Source organism: Parasteatoda tepidariorum, chromosome 7 (assembly GCF_982258835.1).
Source record: "Parasteatoda tepidariorum strain Cologne lab strain chromosome 7, Ptep-v5.0, whole genome shotgun sequence".
Classification (NCBI taxonomy): Eukaryota; Metazoa; Arthropoda; class Arachnida; order Araneae; family Theridiidae; genus Parasteatoda; species Parasteatoda tepidariorum.
The window spans coordinates 52,714,243-52,730,822 of record NC_141761.1 but is presented as its reverse complement, the minus strand read 5'-3'; the positions used below and the strand labels follow the sequence as shown (position 1 = coordinate 52,730,822).

General features: G+C 30.2%; 1 protein-coding gene across 1 annotated transcript in view; it reads left to right on the top strand.

Moving 5' to 3' along the window:
- LOC122271468 (NT-3 growth factor receptor-like) overlaps positions 1–16,580 on the top strand; it is a 180,310-nt gene that overhangs the window by 122,354 nt on the left and 41,376 nt on the right. Inside the window, exons 4-7 of the mRNA XM_071183472.2 lie at positions 3,569–3,637; positions 11,069–11,235; positions 13,495–13,839; positions 15,371–15,550. Of these exons, the coding sequence (XP_071039573.2) occupies positions 3,569–3,637; positions 11,069–11,235; positions 13,495–13,839; positions 15,371–15,550 (761 nt within the window). The remainder of the gene's footprint in view (positions 1–3,568; positions 3,638–11,068; positions 11,236–13,494; positions 13,840–15,370; positions 15,551–16,580) is intronic.

Here is a 16,580-nt window from a genome sequence, read left to right as displayed (position 1 = left end):
TTGTTTTGACTTTTGTTAGAAAATATTTTATTTCTTTTGCAAATAAGCTTTTTCGACTTTCGTAGCATAATCTTTTATATGTTATTGCATCGAATTGATATCATCTAGCGTAAATATTTTTCCACATTTTATATTTAAATAAATTAACGCGCCTCTATTAGAATTACTTGACTGAAAAAACTTCAGTTGCTTCAGAAATATATAGATAGAAATAACAATCAACGTGTTTCAAGTGCTCAAAAATAAGCGTCTTTCAAGAAAAAAAATTTACTTTCATTATTGAGCTCTTGAAACATGTTGACTGTTATTTCCAATCTGCATATTTTTGAAGTGAACGAAGTGTTTTAACCAACTAATATCTAACCGCTTCAGTTTCTTTGGTTTATTTATTTAATTTATTTTCTGAATTATTTTAATTGAATTGGCGGCTCAAAAATAAATGAGACTATTTTATTATTGTTCAAGAACATTATCTCTTTTCTAAACACTCATTAAGTTTTCGTCATGAGGACGAATAATAAACTTTAAACAAATTAATGAGTAAAAAATAAAAGAGGAAAACATAAAAAGAAAATAGTTATGTTAAAAAAGCTAAATTAAACCTTTTTCAGAGTGTTTTTATGGATATTTTATGTCAGGGCATAGTAATAATTATTCCAGCCAGGATTGAGATTGCCTACACTGTCAAAAATCTGTAATTTAACATCCATTTAAAGCTCAAACCATTTAACGTCCAAATTTAAAGGATAAAATTACATCAAATTCTCTATAAAAAAACTATAATATCTATAAAGTAGCTTATCTTTCAATGACTGACAAAGTCAGACAAGGTCCATCAGACCGTTGACCCTAAGAAAATTGAGGACCAGAAGAGGGGATAAGTATATGTCCTCTGTGGAAAGTCCCAAACAGTCCAAAATTTTCATTCAGCGTGTTAATATACACAGTCACATTTCCCTTTTTGTTGCTGTCAGCGTCTTTCTGGAGCTTATCTCACATACGAGGGTTGTAAATTAAATAGTGGCAACTTAACCTTTAAACTCACAGAAGGACGGGCATGCGCAAATTAGATATGGGAGCTGTGAGGTGGGGCTGTTGTCGATGTGTAGAGTGCAAAAAAATCGATTAGCTTAGAAGGGTAGTTGTTGTGTGGCGTTAAAGTGAGGAGTTTCGTTTCCATCGCTCTAAAGCATGTTTTCAAAAGGTGATCAGCGGTCGTGGCATACAATCGAGGTTGCCCGTGGCAAAAATGCAACAGAATGCTATCGAGAATTAGTGGAAGCCTTTGGAGCAAATGCTTTACCATATAGGACAGTAGCACGATGGATTCAAGCATCTCGTCTTTTTTCGTCACTAAGCCTTTTCACAACATGCGTTAGATCGATGGAAACGAAACTCCTCACTTTAACGCCACGCAACAACTACCCTTCTAAGCAAATCGACTGTTTTTTGCACTCTACACATCGACAACAGCGCCACCTCACCGCACCCATACCCTATTTACGCATGCGCGCCCTTTTGTGAGTTTCAAGGTTAAGTTGCCACTATTTAGTTTACAACCTTCGTATATCAGATTAAGAGGATAAGCCACAACAATACACAACCAATCATTTCCATGCTAATGCTTGCTTAACAGCAAACAGTTAACTGGCAAGTCTTGGCTTTAGCATGATATTATATAGGGATGCCTGCAAGCGACCTAGTGTGAGTACCTCAATCCTGATTGGTTGTTAAAATGTGGCATTTGTTTCCGTTGGCAACTGTTCCTTACATTCTATTTGGAGTAAACCAAGCCCCTCAAGTATCAATTCTCTTAAGTGACATAATCTATATTCTTTCACAAAGATTTTTTTTTCACAAATATTTCAATTCTTTCACAATACATTTCTTATTTAATAGAAGGACATTCAAGAAGCCATGTAGAACTAAACTAATTGTGTATCGATGTTGCCAAATACACAGAACAAAAATACATCATGATTAAAATAAAATACGTAAGCAAATAATAAATCTAAGCAAAGTAAAAGACGTAGACAAGGAATAATTATATTACAACAAATTCGTGATGCGATATGGCATTGTATTTGATTAATTTAAAGTTAATTAACATTCTAACTTATGTAGAGAATCTTAGCTCAACTTTAACAAGCCATTTTGCTTATAACTATCAGTTTGCACTGACGTTATAGGTCACATGTGGGAACATCCGAGATCTTTTTTTCGAAGTGTTTTTTTCCAGTTTCCCCAATTGTGATGAACTTTCAAAATTTAAATCAGAAGTTTTTGGAAAAAAAAATCAGGTTTTTTTTTACAGTTCAGAACTTGTTTATAATATTATAATTCTATGTTATAAAAAATATCAATTGTTCAAGAAACGTTAAGTATTCGGCATTGTTCTGTGTCAGTTTATAATAACGTTATATCTCAATATAATATAAAAACAAAATAGTTTAATAGAGTTTTCCATTGCTGTCGGTGTATTTCTATTTATCAAAATCACATGGAAGGATCAAGGTTTTTCTCTTTTAATTCCTGTATTTTATTGGTTGTCATCAGCATAAAAATTATTAAAAGTCGTAAAAGCATTGGTTTCTTATAAAATATTTTTGTATCCCTAATTTAAAGGTATGTACTCACTAGCAATATAAATTTTTCTTATTATAAATTGCAATTTTTATATTTCTCTGCTCTTATTAGCCCCCGATAGCGCCCTTGATTGTACACTAGTAAAATAGGAGGCCCCATGGTGTGGCAATAATTTTCGTACAGTTTTTCCGAAATCCCATTCCTGGTTATCATGATATATGCAGACTTTGCTCTCAATGACGTTAGCTTCGGGTTACTGCAACTTTTGTTTACTTTTATGAAATTGGTTCTTGATTTATTTAAGTATATATTCGTTTATTTATAAATTGCCAAAAATGAGACAGGCCTCCCGATAGTAAGGGGTAGACTATACTTGAGGGTGCCCCCGCCAAGTTGTGATCGCGATTGATCGCCAAGCTGGGCGATGTGGAAAACCAATTGTGATTCTGATTGGTTTAGATTTTAATCGTGATTCTGATTAGTTTAGAATTTAGCGTTGTTTTTAAATGAATTTTTAAATGTAATTTCAGAGATCCGTTAGTTCTACTTTGGATAGCGGCTGGTAAGTTATTTTTGCTTCTGGTACTAAAAATGAATACTGTCAATAAGATAAATATTAAGTTTCTGTACGATTTTAATAACAATAAAAAAAACAGTGATTGACTGGTGTATGAATGAAGGTTTAATTAGTAATAGATATAAATGTCCTGTTTGTGGGTTACCACAGCGTTACGGTCAAACAAGTATGGCGCCAAACATAAATCGCCAATTTCGCCAAGGGGCACCCTCAAGTATATTTTTCCCGTAGTAAGCTATTACCCCATTATTAAGTTTCTGAATTAGTTTGTTTTCTAAATTAAGAATAAAGTATCGCATTTAATATAGTAGCTTGTTTGGTAATCGAAAATATTATAGATTTCAAGTTTGATATAAAAAACTTCGTCTTATGACTGTTAAAAATTCATTAATATTTTTGTTTTAGCCATATTCGCCAGAACAACTTAACTATATTACCATGGAAACTTTTTAAAGGCCTCAAACTTGTTGAATTGTAAGTATTTTTTGCCAATTTTTCTTAATGTTATAGACTTTTTTATAATTTACACATAACATTTACTTGTATATGGGTTGCTAAAAGGTTATAAACCAACTCAGATCAATGATTTTCTCATGAAGGTGTAATTTTATTACATTATTATAACAGTATTATTTTTGCATCTTAAGTGGAGATACTACAAAGATACTACAATTTTCAGTTAAAAATTACTTTTACAAAGCATATAAAAGGAATTTTTTTTATCAACCTCAGAGAGAAGAATAGTATGCTTGACTTAATGATTAAAAATGTTATTTTCTAATAAATCCTTTATAAGCATATCTTTTTTCAACCAACTTCATTAATTTTTAAGATAATACATTACAACTAAACAGGGCTGGCAAGTTTTTGACGCATGACGGTTTTTACCGGTTTATACCATGGTTTTAACCGTCATGTCAAAAACCCATAGTTTTGATAAAACTGTATTTTAATTTGAGGTTAACTGCTTATGATTTAAAATTAATTCATTTTTGGGCAATAAAATTAGAAAAAAAGTTGTTAAAAGATATTTAAGAACAGATTTTTGCATTTTTCCAACATGATTATATCAAATCATACTATTTGAAGTAAAATATTAGAATACTAAACAAAAAAATTTCAACATTTCCAAGCATCATTTTGTTTGGCATATTACATTACTGAAGAATGTCAAGTCATTCCTGACTTAGAGTTTGTTAGTAGTTACAAGTTTTGAAAGTTTTGTTTAACTTATTTCTAATATTTAAGAAATGCCAAATTTTAAATTTTTTCTTTTAGTTCTTGAATTTATTAATAGTTCCAAGTTTTTTTTGTTTGTTTGTTTATTTCTAACAATTAAGAAGTGCAAAATTTTGAATCTTTTGCAAATCAAGCTATAGTGATAAAAGTTAAGTATCACTATTTTCAATAAGGATGATACAATATTTCTGTATGAATGTTTATCCTTCTATAAGAATACGTGTATATAGTTGCAAAATCAATAGCAATAATTTACAACATTCATTTATAAAAACAATTAAGTGAAAATAATATATTGTCCGCTATATGTCATAAATTAAAGAAAACAGTAGGTTTTTGACGGTTTTTACCGGTAGAAACACGGTTTTTATCACTGTCATGTCAAAAACCAGTTTTTGACGGCAAAAACCCAAGTGTGCAACTAAATAATTTATCTCAAAACAAAATCAGCAATAAGCAAATCATATTTAAATGACTAGGTTTAATGATGAAATAGGATTAACTGCTACATTCAACCGTCGTTAAAATTAAGTAAATAAAAATAAAGAAAAAGAAAATAAAGAAAAAGAAAAAAAATGACGCTAGCAGTAATAGAAAACTTTCATTTGAGCTTTTGTTTTAAAATCGTCAATTTGTTTGCTATTAAATATCAATTAGATGTTTCTTCTTTTAATAATTTTTCCCTATTGATATGACAATCTTTCCATTCATATTTTTCAGAGTCGTAAAATTAAATTGAAAATTTTGCACAAACTATTATATACACTTCAAATTACGTATTATTTCTCAAATTTATAAGTGTCTGAATAAAATATATACTCTAGTGCGAAATGCTTCACATTCGATTGAAACTTTGTCTTCATTTTTAAATGCAAAATAGTCTAAATGCAAAATAGGATAAGCCATTCAGTTTAAAATTAAAATGTAAAACTATTAGAAGATTAAAAAAAAATGCATAGTTTATGGAATCGTTCACTCAAAAATTGTGTTATTTTTCTTCCTACGTAATAATACTTTTAAATAAAATAAGTATTGTTAAAACTGTTTGTGGCTATAAAAGTTTTGCCAAATTTTAGATTTTTAATGTGAATCTTAATGAAAATGTATGCATTTACATATATTTTAAAAACAGATGGAGAAGGCATTCAAATTATTTTTTCAAATATATATTAAAATGGGTTTATTTAAATATAGTTTGATATTTGAACAAGGGGTATTTCGCATTAAATATCTTTTATGTAAGATTGTGTGGGTGTCAGGCAATTTGTATGAAGGCAATTTCTCTTAACAAATACGTATATGGAAATTTTTTTAAGTCGTGTATCGTGTGTTTAAATAGGTCTTCAAAACTATTTCAACAGGTCACACCTATGAACACAATTGTTGAGAATATCTGCGCGACTCTAATGTAATTTCCAAGATTAATTGTAAGTGTTTAGGTGCAAAAAACTGCTTACAAGATTTCTAACTGACTAGGCTGAATAGAATGAAATCATAACTTTAGTGAGACAAGCCGTATAAGATTATACACGTGACTTTAATGAAACAAATTCGCCGAAAATTGAATACGAGAACAAAATGAGACAAGTAGCAGAAAATACTTCTGAAGACACGTTATGAAATGACTTTAATGTCACTTTCAAAAAAATTTGCAGAGTTTCTCAGTGACTTTAGTCTAAGTAAAGTATAGTTGTGATTACCAAGTGATAAAATTCACAATAATTATTTAAAGAGAATTTTATGTGATATCACAACACAAGCAACATCAAAGCAACGCTATGATCTCTTAGAGCCAGTTCAAAACAGTGGACTGTTAATGCTGTAACTATTTTTTACCTTATTATGGCGTGATGTCACTGTGACAATCTGTGCATCCATTTTTTTTTCTGTGCTTATGAACACATAATTCATAAAATCTATTATTTACAAGTACAGAAGTTTAAGTTTAAGAGCAATTTTTCGATAAAACTTGGAAAATTTTATGAAAAAAAGTCCTAAAAATCATTGCATGAAAAAAAGTTCTGAAAATCAAACTATTTTTTTATAAGAAGTTAAATTAATTTCTTTTTATAAACTAATCTTAGTTCTTAATATACTAGTGGGATGCACCCCCTGCTCGCTAACGCTCGCCAACACCCGAAAATTGCTACGCAATCTTATATGGTTTGCTTCGCCAACCAAGCTCGCTTCGCTAACTTAGGTGCATTGCAAATGCACAAAATTCTAAGAATTCAAAACAATTATTCAAGTCCATATAAAAACTTTTTTTCTAAAAAAAAATTCCTTTTAGTAAATACTAAGTTATTAAAATAAATTTAAATTCAAATAAATGACATGTAATTCGTTAAACCTATTAGAAATGTGCTGTAGTATAATTCGTGATATAAATTAAAAATCGTCAAATAAATTCGTAATATATAAATTCATGAAAAAAAGCGCATTCGACAAAATATTAAAATAGAGATCTATCGACAGAGACTACTCACTTTTGCCTAGCTTAATAATATGAAATTGCCGCAGCTGATAATCTCTGGTTATTTCAGTTTCCGTTTTAAAAAGCGCTATATGTTGAGCCACCTTAGCTAGATTTGGCATGTGACATTTTTAGCGGCAATCATTGGTCGATTTTCCAGCGTTGCCATTCGGGGAGTTGTAATGAGGCTTTTTTTGTCGCCTTGTAAGAGAAATAGTAACGTAAACAAAACAAAGCAAATGTTGCCACCGACGGAAAAGAAATACAGCCAAAATTTGAGAGCCACGTAAGAGAATTATATACATTAGATTTTAAAATAACGTTTCAAAAAAATGAACCTAAAGGGTTAATATAAAAACTATCAAAAGACCCACACAGTTGTTAATCAATGAAAATTATATATAGGGATTGTACTGGCTATAATGCACATTACGTTAAAGTTTTATAAGATAGAAGAAAACTTGAAATGCTAAATTTTGTTGAAATTAAAACTAGCTCTTCAATAATCATGTTTTAATACTGATAAAAGCATTTATATTAATAAATTAATAATAATAACAGAACTACATCCTAAGCCATTTGCTTTGAGTATCTGGTTCTACAGAATTCCTTGGAAAAACAGAGAAAAAAAGAAGATGCAGAAAAGGAGCTTTGATTAAGTAAAGTAGCAAGAGAGAAACTAGGCACGAAGTATTGAATAACACGTAAATATTCGTTCCAACTCCAACCCTTATTTTTCGTTCGGCTTGATTTCATTGTACTCGTATAAGAGAATGTCTGCGACATATTTATTTTCCTGTAAACATAATATCTACTCCAGAATGGATACATTAGCCTGGTTTGAGAATAGCTAGGACTTCTCTTCTTTGTACTACTTCTTATCAAAATGTTTAATGCATGCTTTCTATAACTTTTTTGGAACTTTTTGTACGATTAAACAAGGTTAATTATAATTTTTTTTTAATTTTCCAGATTACTCTCCTTTAATTTTTATGTAATGTTAATTGTCCGACGAAAAAGAACAATTTATTCTTCGTCGTTCAAAATCAATTGTTTGACGAGAATTCTTAAATTATACATTTTTATATAAAAGTAATTTTTTTAAAATTTAAATAACTCCTGTGTTAAAATGCACCATAAATAGAAACAAGCGTAGAAGATAGTTTTTGGAAATCAATTATGTATTTTCTTATGAAAAGAAAGCAAATTTGAATTTCTATGACCAAAATGATTCAGATCTCCCTAAAGTTATCAGCAAGTTTAATATTTTGCCGACGAAAATGTCGCCTTCGTGAATATGATTCTTAGAATTTCCATTCATTTCAGAAAGGTTGTTGAAATGATAGAGAACTCACATATGATGAACAACTGAACCATAATGAACATTTTGTTATGGAAAATTGTTGAATGAACTAATCTAAACCTCAAAGTGCGTTGCATAATACTTTAACAAAAAATATACACGCAGTCAAACTGTCATTTAAGTTCTTATACAATATTTCTATCATAACAAAAGAATAAAATAAGAATGTCAATAATTTATAACGTAAACTTTTATGAAATATTGGAAGCCTATGCAAATATTTTAAATTGAATACATGGAATAGAGCTTTAAACAAACAATGCATTACAAACTAAAGTAACAACATTCTCCCATTAAATGCTTGAGGCGAATCTTCTCTCATTTAAAATATTACCTTCTGGAATTGGGAATAGTCAAATAATTCTTTAAAATAATTGTTTGTTATCAGTATCAACGCACGATACGATTAAAATGCCTAGTTTTAAAATGCATAATAGTATTTTGAGCTTTTTCCAAAAGGGTCATATTTCCTTTGATTTTCACTGTTAGGAGGAGTTAAAACTGTTAGGGGAGTAAATAAAAATAAGATTTTGAAAAAGTTTCGTAAGCAAATCTAAAAATTATGCATTTAAAGCAATATGCTGAAAATAGCAAAATAGTACTCCTTTGTTTATTGCAAAATTTGTCCAACTTGGGAGCAGAGACAATCTGGATGATTTTCTGGCAAAGAATGTTTCCCAAGCTCTCCGAATCTTAATTCGTTGAATTACTTTGCATGAAATGTTATCCAAACTGAATGATGTTATTATCTCTAATTGGAACCAATTTCGAAGCCTCACAGAACAAGAATGAGAATAAGTTCCTATGGGTGCGTAGTGCATTGACTAGGGTAGACTGAAACTCGTAAAACTACCTATAATAATACAAAGATGGAAGTATTACCCACTCGTATAATGATTTTGTACAAAAAGCTTGCTTATTTTCCAGCTTGTTGCTTATAGTAAGATAATAATAAAAGATAAATAATAATTAATAAAAAATAATAAAACATACTTTAACACCAAGAATCGTTTTTTTTTTTTTTTTTTTTTTTTTTTTTTTTTTTTTTTTTTTTCTTTTCTTGAAACAGTATGAGAGTTTTTAACTCTTTCCAGTTCCTCTTATCTTAAGCGAAACTTTTAAACAAGCAGCACGTTAGCAACTGAGATTTCTTAGTAAAAAACATGCGTCAGGCTTCATCCTATTTAAAAATAGTGGTTGATGAGAAACGGTGTACGTTTAGAAGCAAACAGTGCTCAATTTTTAGAGGTTTGTAGTATTTTTCTGAAAAAGCTTTGCCAAATGCTAAGTAATAACACTAAGTCTCAAAAGGATTAATATGCTTTGAATAATGTGTACTAATATTAAAAATAACGTGCCATGTTCGGATAAATATCTTAGCTTTTACAAATGCTATTTTAAGGAAAAAATGCTTTTTTGTAAAATTCGTAAAACACTTTATTTTATAAAAAACATTCTTTTAGTTTGTACTATCAAATTCCCCAAAAGAATTGCCTATACCCTTTAACCCTTTAACGGGCCCTTTATTTCTAATAAAGGTAAATTAAAGTATTTTTGAAATTGAAATTGTTTTAAGAGCAGTGATTGATATGAAAAAGGAACTCATTTAGTTCATAAAAATGGCCATTTTTTTTGGTGGTAAATATATTTAACATGACCTATTAGGAACTTACTGACTTCTATTTTTCTTTATTTATAAAATAAATTCCTTAAATGCTACAAACTTCAAAAGGAATTATGTATTTTATACTTTTATACGCTTTTCAAAAGTGACAAATGGTTACCAATTTTATTCAAACTCACTTCAAGAAAGCTGAAGTTATTGAAAAATGGAAACCTAAATTAAAAGTGGTAAAACGTGGTGGTAAGTATACTTACCACGGCCTTCAAAAGGGTTAAGAAGGAATATTTCTGCTATTCCTACTACATTTTCGTTATTTAGTGTGGTTTACTGCGAATAGGAAAAGCGCTTCAACGATTCAAGTGCTAAAAAGTACGAGGGTTGCTTTTTAAGTAAGGGCAGTTTAAAAATTAAATCCAAATGAATTTCCCGTTTTTGTCATCGTTGTAGCGATTTCCACAAAAATGATGTTTAAAATATCGGAAAAGATGAAAAATCTCTCAGCGCATGATCTGGGCTGTAAGGAAGGGTGGTCCAAAACTTCCCAACCGAAAGAGTCCAATAGAGTTGGGATCTGAGCTGCGGAGAGAGTCTTAGAATTTCAAAATTCCCTATCAGCAAAAGGAAATTTCGTTAACCTTATAAATCTGCCAGTGAATGTACGCAGCAGACAGGTTTTTTGCCGACTAAAAGCACATCACTGACTGTATCTCGAGCATGGAGTGACGATTTGTAAAATTTGAACATTTTAAAAACACAGAACTGGCCGCTTAGTTTACCAACACGGATCACATTTGTTTCCAATGAATGCAGGGACACGACAGAAGCACTCGCTGCGACGCACGTGTCACCTATTACTGTACACAGCAAAACGGCTCTTAGTTAAAAAAAAAACTTGTATATATTTAAATGAAAAGGATAATTTGTTATGTAATATTCAATTTAAAAAAAATAAAAATGCATAATTCAAATGTAAACCTAGGCTTTTAACTAGGTAATTTATCAGGATAGGCATCAATATAACATAATCGATAGTATATAAAATTAAAATACTTCTTAATATCTTGAAAATATAACCGTTGAGTGTCATAATTAAGCATAATTACAAATCAAAAATAAATCTGAACTATTTTACTTCCCAAATTAATGATGGTTCATAATTCTTGTACAATAGTTTTTCCTTTTAATTCGACAATGCTACTGTTACAGGTCAATCGATGGAAATCCCATTGTCTGTAATTGTAGCGCAAAATGGCTGCAGAAGACAGCTCTGTCAGACAAGAAGATCCTGGGGCATTTATGGGATCAAGTGACATGCATTGATCCCGGAAATGGAGTAGTCCGCACTCTAATGAATGTTACTTTCCCACTCTGTGGTAAGATTTAATGTTTTAAATTTATGTAATTTTACTCTTTACATATCCAAGGGGGCATATAAATAATTAATAAGATTACCTTAAAATACCGAAAGAATACCCCTTCAAATGTAAGCGAAAATCATTGAGATGCTGGATGAGTAGGATAAATGGAAACTAAGGAGGAAAAAAAAGATTGTAGATTGTATTTAATAGTTAAAAAAAATAAACGTTATACATGTTGCACACTTTTCACACACTTTCCAAAAACACTTAATACTTCTGATAATGATCTTCTGCAATTACTTCATCAATGTTTATATATGCGTGATATTTTTTTGAAAAAAAAAAGCAGTTCTTTGTTCGTAATACTTCTGATTTATTCTTTAAATGAAAGTTGATGCAGATACAATGTTGTTAATATTATATTTGAATGACAGTTGAATAAAAGGTACATACATTCATATGTTTTCGTCAATATGAATCCAAAGAATAATTGGGCTTGTAAAAGTTTCATTATGGTAGTTTCTAGATTCACTTTATATCTGAGAGTGGGGTAAGACCGGGTACCTTAATTGTGAGAAAATTAGCTCTGTTTTTTAGCAGACAAACTCTAAATTTCCCTTTAGTAGTCAAGAAGAAGGACCTACCATATTGGCGTTGTTTTTGATTAATTCACAGCGTTTGTGTACATGAGTTTATTTTACATTGTCCACTTTCAAATGTTCTCTTGTTTTTAAGCTATCCTTATTTATTAGTCATTAGAATTAAAAAATTATTTTTAACCCAGCTACGTTCATAAAGATTCATACCCTAACAAACAATAAGGATTTTGTTCAATGGTATCAATGTTTTCTATCATTTCGATAACCTCTGGTCTCAATGTAAGACCAGGTATGTTTATGCTTACCTCACGAAAGTTGCAGTTCAGCAGCAGAAGACAACAACATAAAAAGCTGAACAAAGATTTTAAGGGTCCCGAGGCAAAAAGCTTTATCTTGTGAACTTTTTAAATACCCTTTATACAAAATCATAGATTTAAGACACATATAAAGAAATTTTCTACAATTTTCTATAAAAAAATAATTAATAAACAGCATTTTTTGTAAGGAATTTGGTTGGGCCCTCAGCAGTCCAGGGTCGCAAGACAATTGTCCCTCTCTCTCCTCTCCTTAAGAATTGTCTTGGCTACATCACATGTAAATTACATGCATAATTTTCCTAAATTGTCATATACAATAAAAATACCTGCTACTTTTTCACTAAAATTCTAGTATTTCTAAATTTCACATAGAGTTAACATGTATACTAGTTTTACCCCCCTATTGCAGTGATTTGACTTTTTATTGAAAAACTTTTTATGAAAAAGCACATATCTTTTAAGGAATGATATATCACACGCACGCACGCACGCACGCACACACACACGTTACTACCTCATAAGAGAAATAAAAGTATCAGCACAGCATAAGAAAGCCAAAATCATTAACAAGACTTAACAAACTGCACATCACCTTGTAAAAGTACTAATGGAAATAGCAACTCAACAGTCAAAATATTAAAAAGAAATTAAAGTGAATGCACTGACATGCATAGCAGCGTCACAGCCATATATGTCACTACTATGCATCTAGTGAGGGCACAGTTTCTGCGATTGGTGGTATATTGCCTCAAACCATATATTCTACTTCCCCAAGAAAGTTAAAAATCGACTGCCCCAGTAATCTTAAAAATCGAAGTTGAAGTGCCAAATGGGGTCCAGAATTTATAGGGTGATTTGTAAAGTTGAAAGTTCGAGTACCAAACAAGCATGTGAGTTCAAAAATGTGTAAAAAGAAGAAGAAAGAATAATAAATAAAATTGAAAAATAAAATGTCAAATTAAAAACAAACTCTAAAAACATTAAGTTTTATAATAAACTGATTAGAAAGATAGACAGGCATCCGATTATGTTTCAATGTAATCCAATCAGAACCTTCAAAACTTTGGGAGCCCTTCTATACCTGAAAGCTAAGCTTTATTTCACATCGGAAGGCATTCCTTAACTGAATCTTTTCCTCTACGGAATGCCTTTCGATGCGAAATAATCCACTTTAAGCTATATGTAGTCATGCAATCGAGTACGAATTAGTATATTATTTTTTTCAAAGAAAAAGCTGCATTAATAGCTGCATTTTTGTATTTTATGTCATGCCATCATTAAATTGTTGTCTGCGATAGTTAATAGCTTCCTCTGTGTAAAACATCCAGAATTATGCACCCGTACTTTTTTTAATACAGAGCTTCCACAAGTATCAGTACTTCCAGAAAAACTGGTGATGAACGAAACACAATCAGCGGATGTCATATGTTCCGCTACGGGTGATCCGCCATTATTACTTTACTGGAATACAACCGGCCTATTATCGAACTATTCTACAGGGGATGTTGAATTGCTAGGCCTAATATCTTATGATGATACAAATGGTAGTACTGATCTCATAAGCAATTTGGTGGCCAATGATAACAATACCATACAAGTACTCACTATCTACAGTTCTCATGGAGCGGACAATGGGGTTATTACTTGTATAGCTGAAAATGACATTGGACAAGAAGTTGCAGAAGTTTCTTTGGAGATAGGAGGTAAACAGTTTTGCTTTCTCTCGTATTATGACAGATATTTTCCTAATAGGTATTAGGCAATGAATTAAAAAATGTCTATGTAATAATTAATTTGCAACTTCTCGGAGATTTTTTTTAAAGATAAAACGATTCATAAGGAATCCATAGGATTGCTAAATAAATAGGAGCTCCTATTAAAAGAAATACTTAGAAAAGAGCTATTTGCATTTATGTGCGTAATCTTGATAAATAACATTACTTATTGACCAAGTCAATATAACTTTTACTGGAAGAGAGAAAACCTTCGCACGGATCGATATAGTAATCCGAAGAACCCGATGAAACGTGCAGTGGGGGATAAATACGAAAGATATCAAAACCTTCAAATTAATAAACTGCGCAGTGGGGGAAATTAAGAAAGATATCAAAACATTCGACTTAGAATAATAGGATTTCTTGTTTATGGGCGTGCAAAGGCCTTCTCTCTTCTAGATAGTGTTGGTCTAAATCGTTGCTCTTTGGTGTAACAGACCGTAATTTCACAAGTTCCAATAGCAAACTCATTGCGCATTGCTCAGTTTATTAAGCTTTTTGAAAGAAAGCAATAAGTGGCATTCTGAAAAACGCAAAAATTTGATTGTAAAATTATGTTATGATCAGTTGTATGTATAGAACTTTTTCTTTTAGCAGAGGTTATTAAATAGCACGAATTTTAATGAGGTAGTGTGTTCCGTAAGTAGATTGTTCTATACAATTAAAAAAGTTTAATACCTTCAGTTCTTCTTTTTTATTTTAATGTTATAAATTGTTATTGAAATGGAATTCAGAGATCAATAATAGATCGGAGAATAATATATTTATTAGTATATTACACTTGCGAAGAGTAGCACAATTGAAACGTACTCTTGGAAAGAACTTATAGAAAAGAACATCAGAGTTGTAAATTTACTTGTATTTATAGCCCTCTGGGACTGAAACTCAACGTCTAATCTGAACGTTCTGATTGCATGCGGACGAAGAAGAAAACTACTTTAAATAAATGCCATTCTTCAACATAAATTATTTTGCAAAATGAGATGTCTATCAAGTGTAAAGTTAAGCTCTTCGTTAGCTATATAGATCTATCAATTAGTTTTTATTTTTAACATTAAAAGTATACCTTGACAAAAAGAACAACAAATAAAAAAAACCGAAATGCTTGCGTGCTATTTATACCATAGTCTTTGTTATACTAAAACGATTTTTTCGTATGATTTTTTCCCCTTTGGTTTAAGTTACAATCTTGGAAAAAGTATTTGATGAGAAATATTTGAAAAAAATAAATGTAGCTCAATTCGTATAAATTATTATTCATTTAAAATACAATAATTGAAAAGCACAACTTAAAATTAATATACTCCATAACATTTAAAAAAAATGTATAAAATAGGCCTGTATATCTGAGTGACTTTTATCAAAATTCGAAACTCTTTCTTCATTAATGTTGTTCTAATTAATATTCACCTTCATTTGAAGTAAATCTAAAAGAAATAATAACCCCTTTACTTTTTAGCTTCACCCAGAATAATTCAAATGAGCGTCGAGAAAAATTTCTATTGGTGCATTTATTATCAGGTGGCGGGATTTCCAAAGCCTCATCGGACGTGGTACTTCAACAACCAACCCTTACAGAATCCACTTATCAGAGATTTAGAAAATGCCTGGACAATGAAAAACTCATATTTAGCAGATGGTAAAAACATTGTTTGATTTATTCAGCAATGAAATATTACGATGTTCCAAAATTGCTTCAGTCTTCCCTGTGATTTCGCTGCAGTTATTATCGTCGTTAAATTGTTTATAAGTCAAGTAGATTCCAGTAAGATTATCAGTTCGAATTGCATTAAGAACGGAATGAGATTTTTGACTTTTTTCAAAATTGCAGTTTTCTTCAGTTTATTTTCTGAAAGTATTTCAAAGTTACATGGACATTGAAAGGTAAAAAATAGCTGAAAAATAACTTTTCTTTTTATAATCTTAAATAAAATAAAAAAATTATTTTTGTTATGTATGTTACAAAATAGGAAGGAACGTTATTTAAACAATGTTTCCTCCCGAAGAAATGCGTTGGTTGTGTACAAGTATTTTCAAAAACAAACGATCAGATTTCATAGAAATTTTGCTTGTTTCTTGGAGAAAAAATAATGACTAGGAGGATTCAGGAAGATTAAATTGGATTTTTTTGAGAAATTTTTTTAATACATTGAAAACCAATTTAATGCGTAATTATAAATTTAAAAATATAAATTAAAAAAATGCGTAATTTATTCTCATTTGTAATTTTTTGCTTATTTTGTGTTTGTGCAAACAAAAAACGTTAAAAAATTATCTTTAAGTCTTTGATTTAAATTAGGTAATTTATAAATTCTACTTTTTTTGCAGACTGAGTTTATTTCTCTCATTAAGTTTAAGATTAATACCTATTAAATAAGTAAAATATTCTATTTATGAATGGCATACTCCATATTATTCATTAAAACAATGAATTATTCTTAATCACATAATTTTGATCATTGCTGTAAGCCATTTTTATAGGAAAACAAAACCGAAACAAATTTTTAGTGTCACTAGTCATTGAATTTACCAGCTTTTCTATGAAAAATTGTTTAACAATTCTATCATTCTATCTCAAAATATAGATTTTTCAGTACTATTCAAAGTAAAATTGGTTTAATAATAATCAAATTATGATTAATGCATTTATGATGATCAATTAATAATTA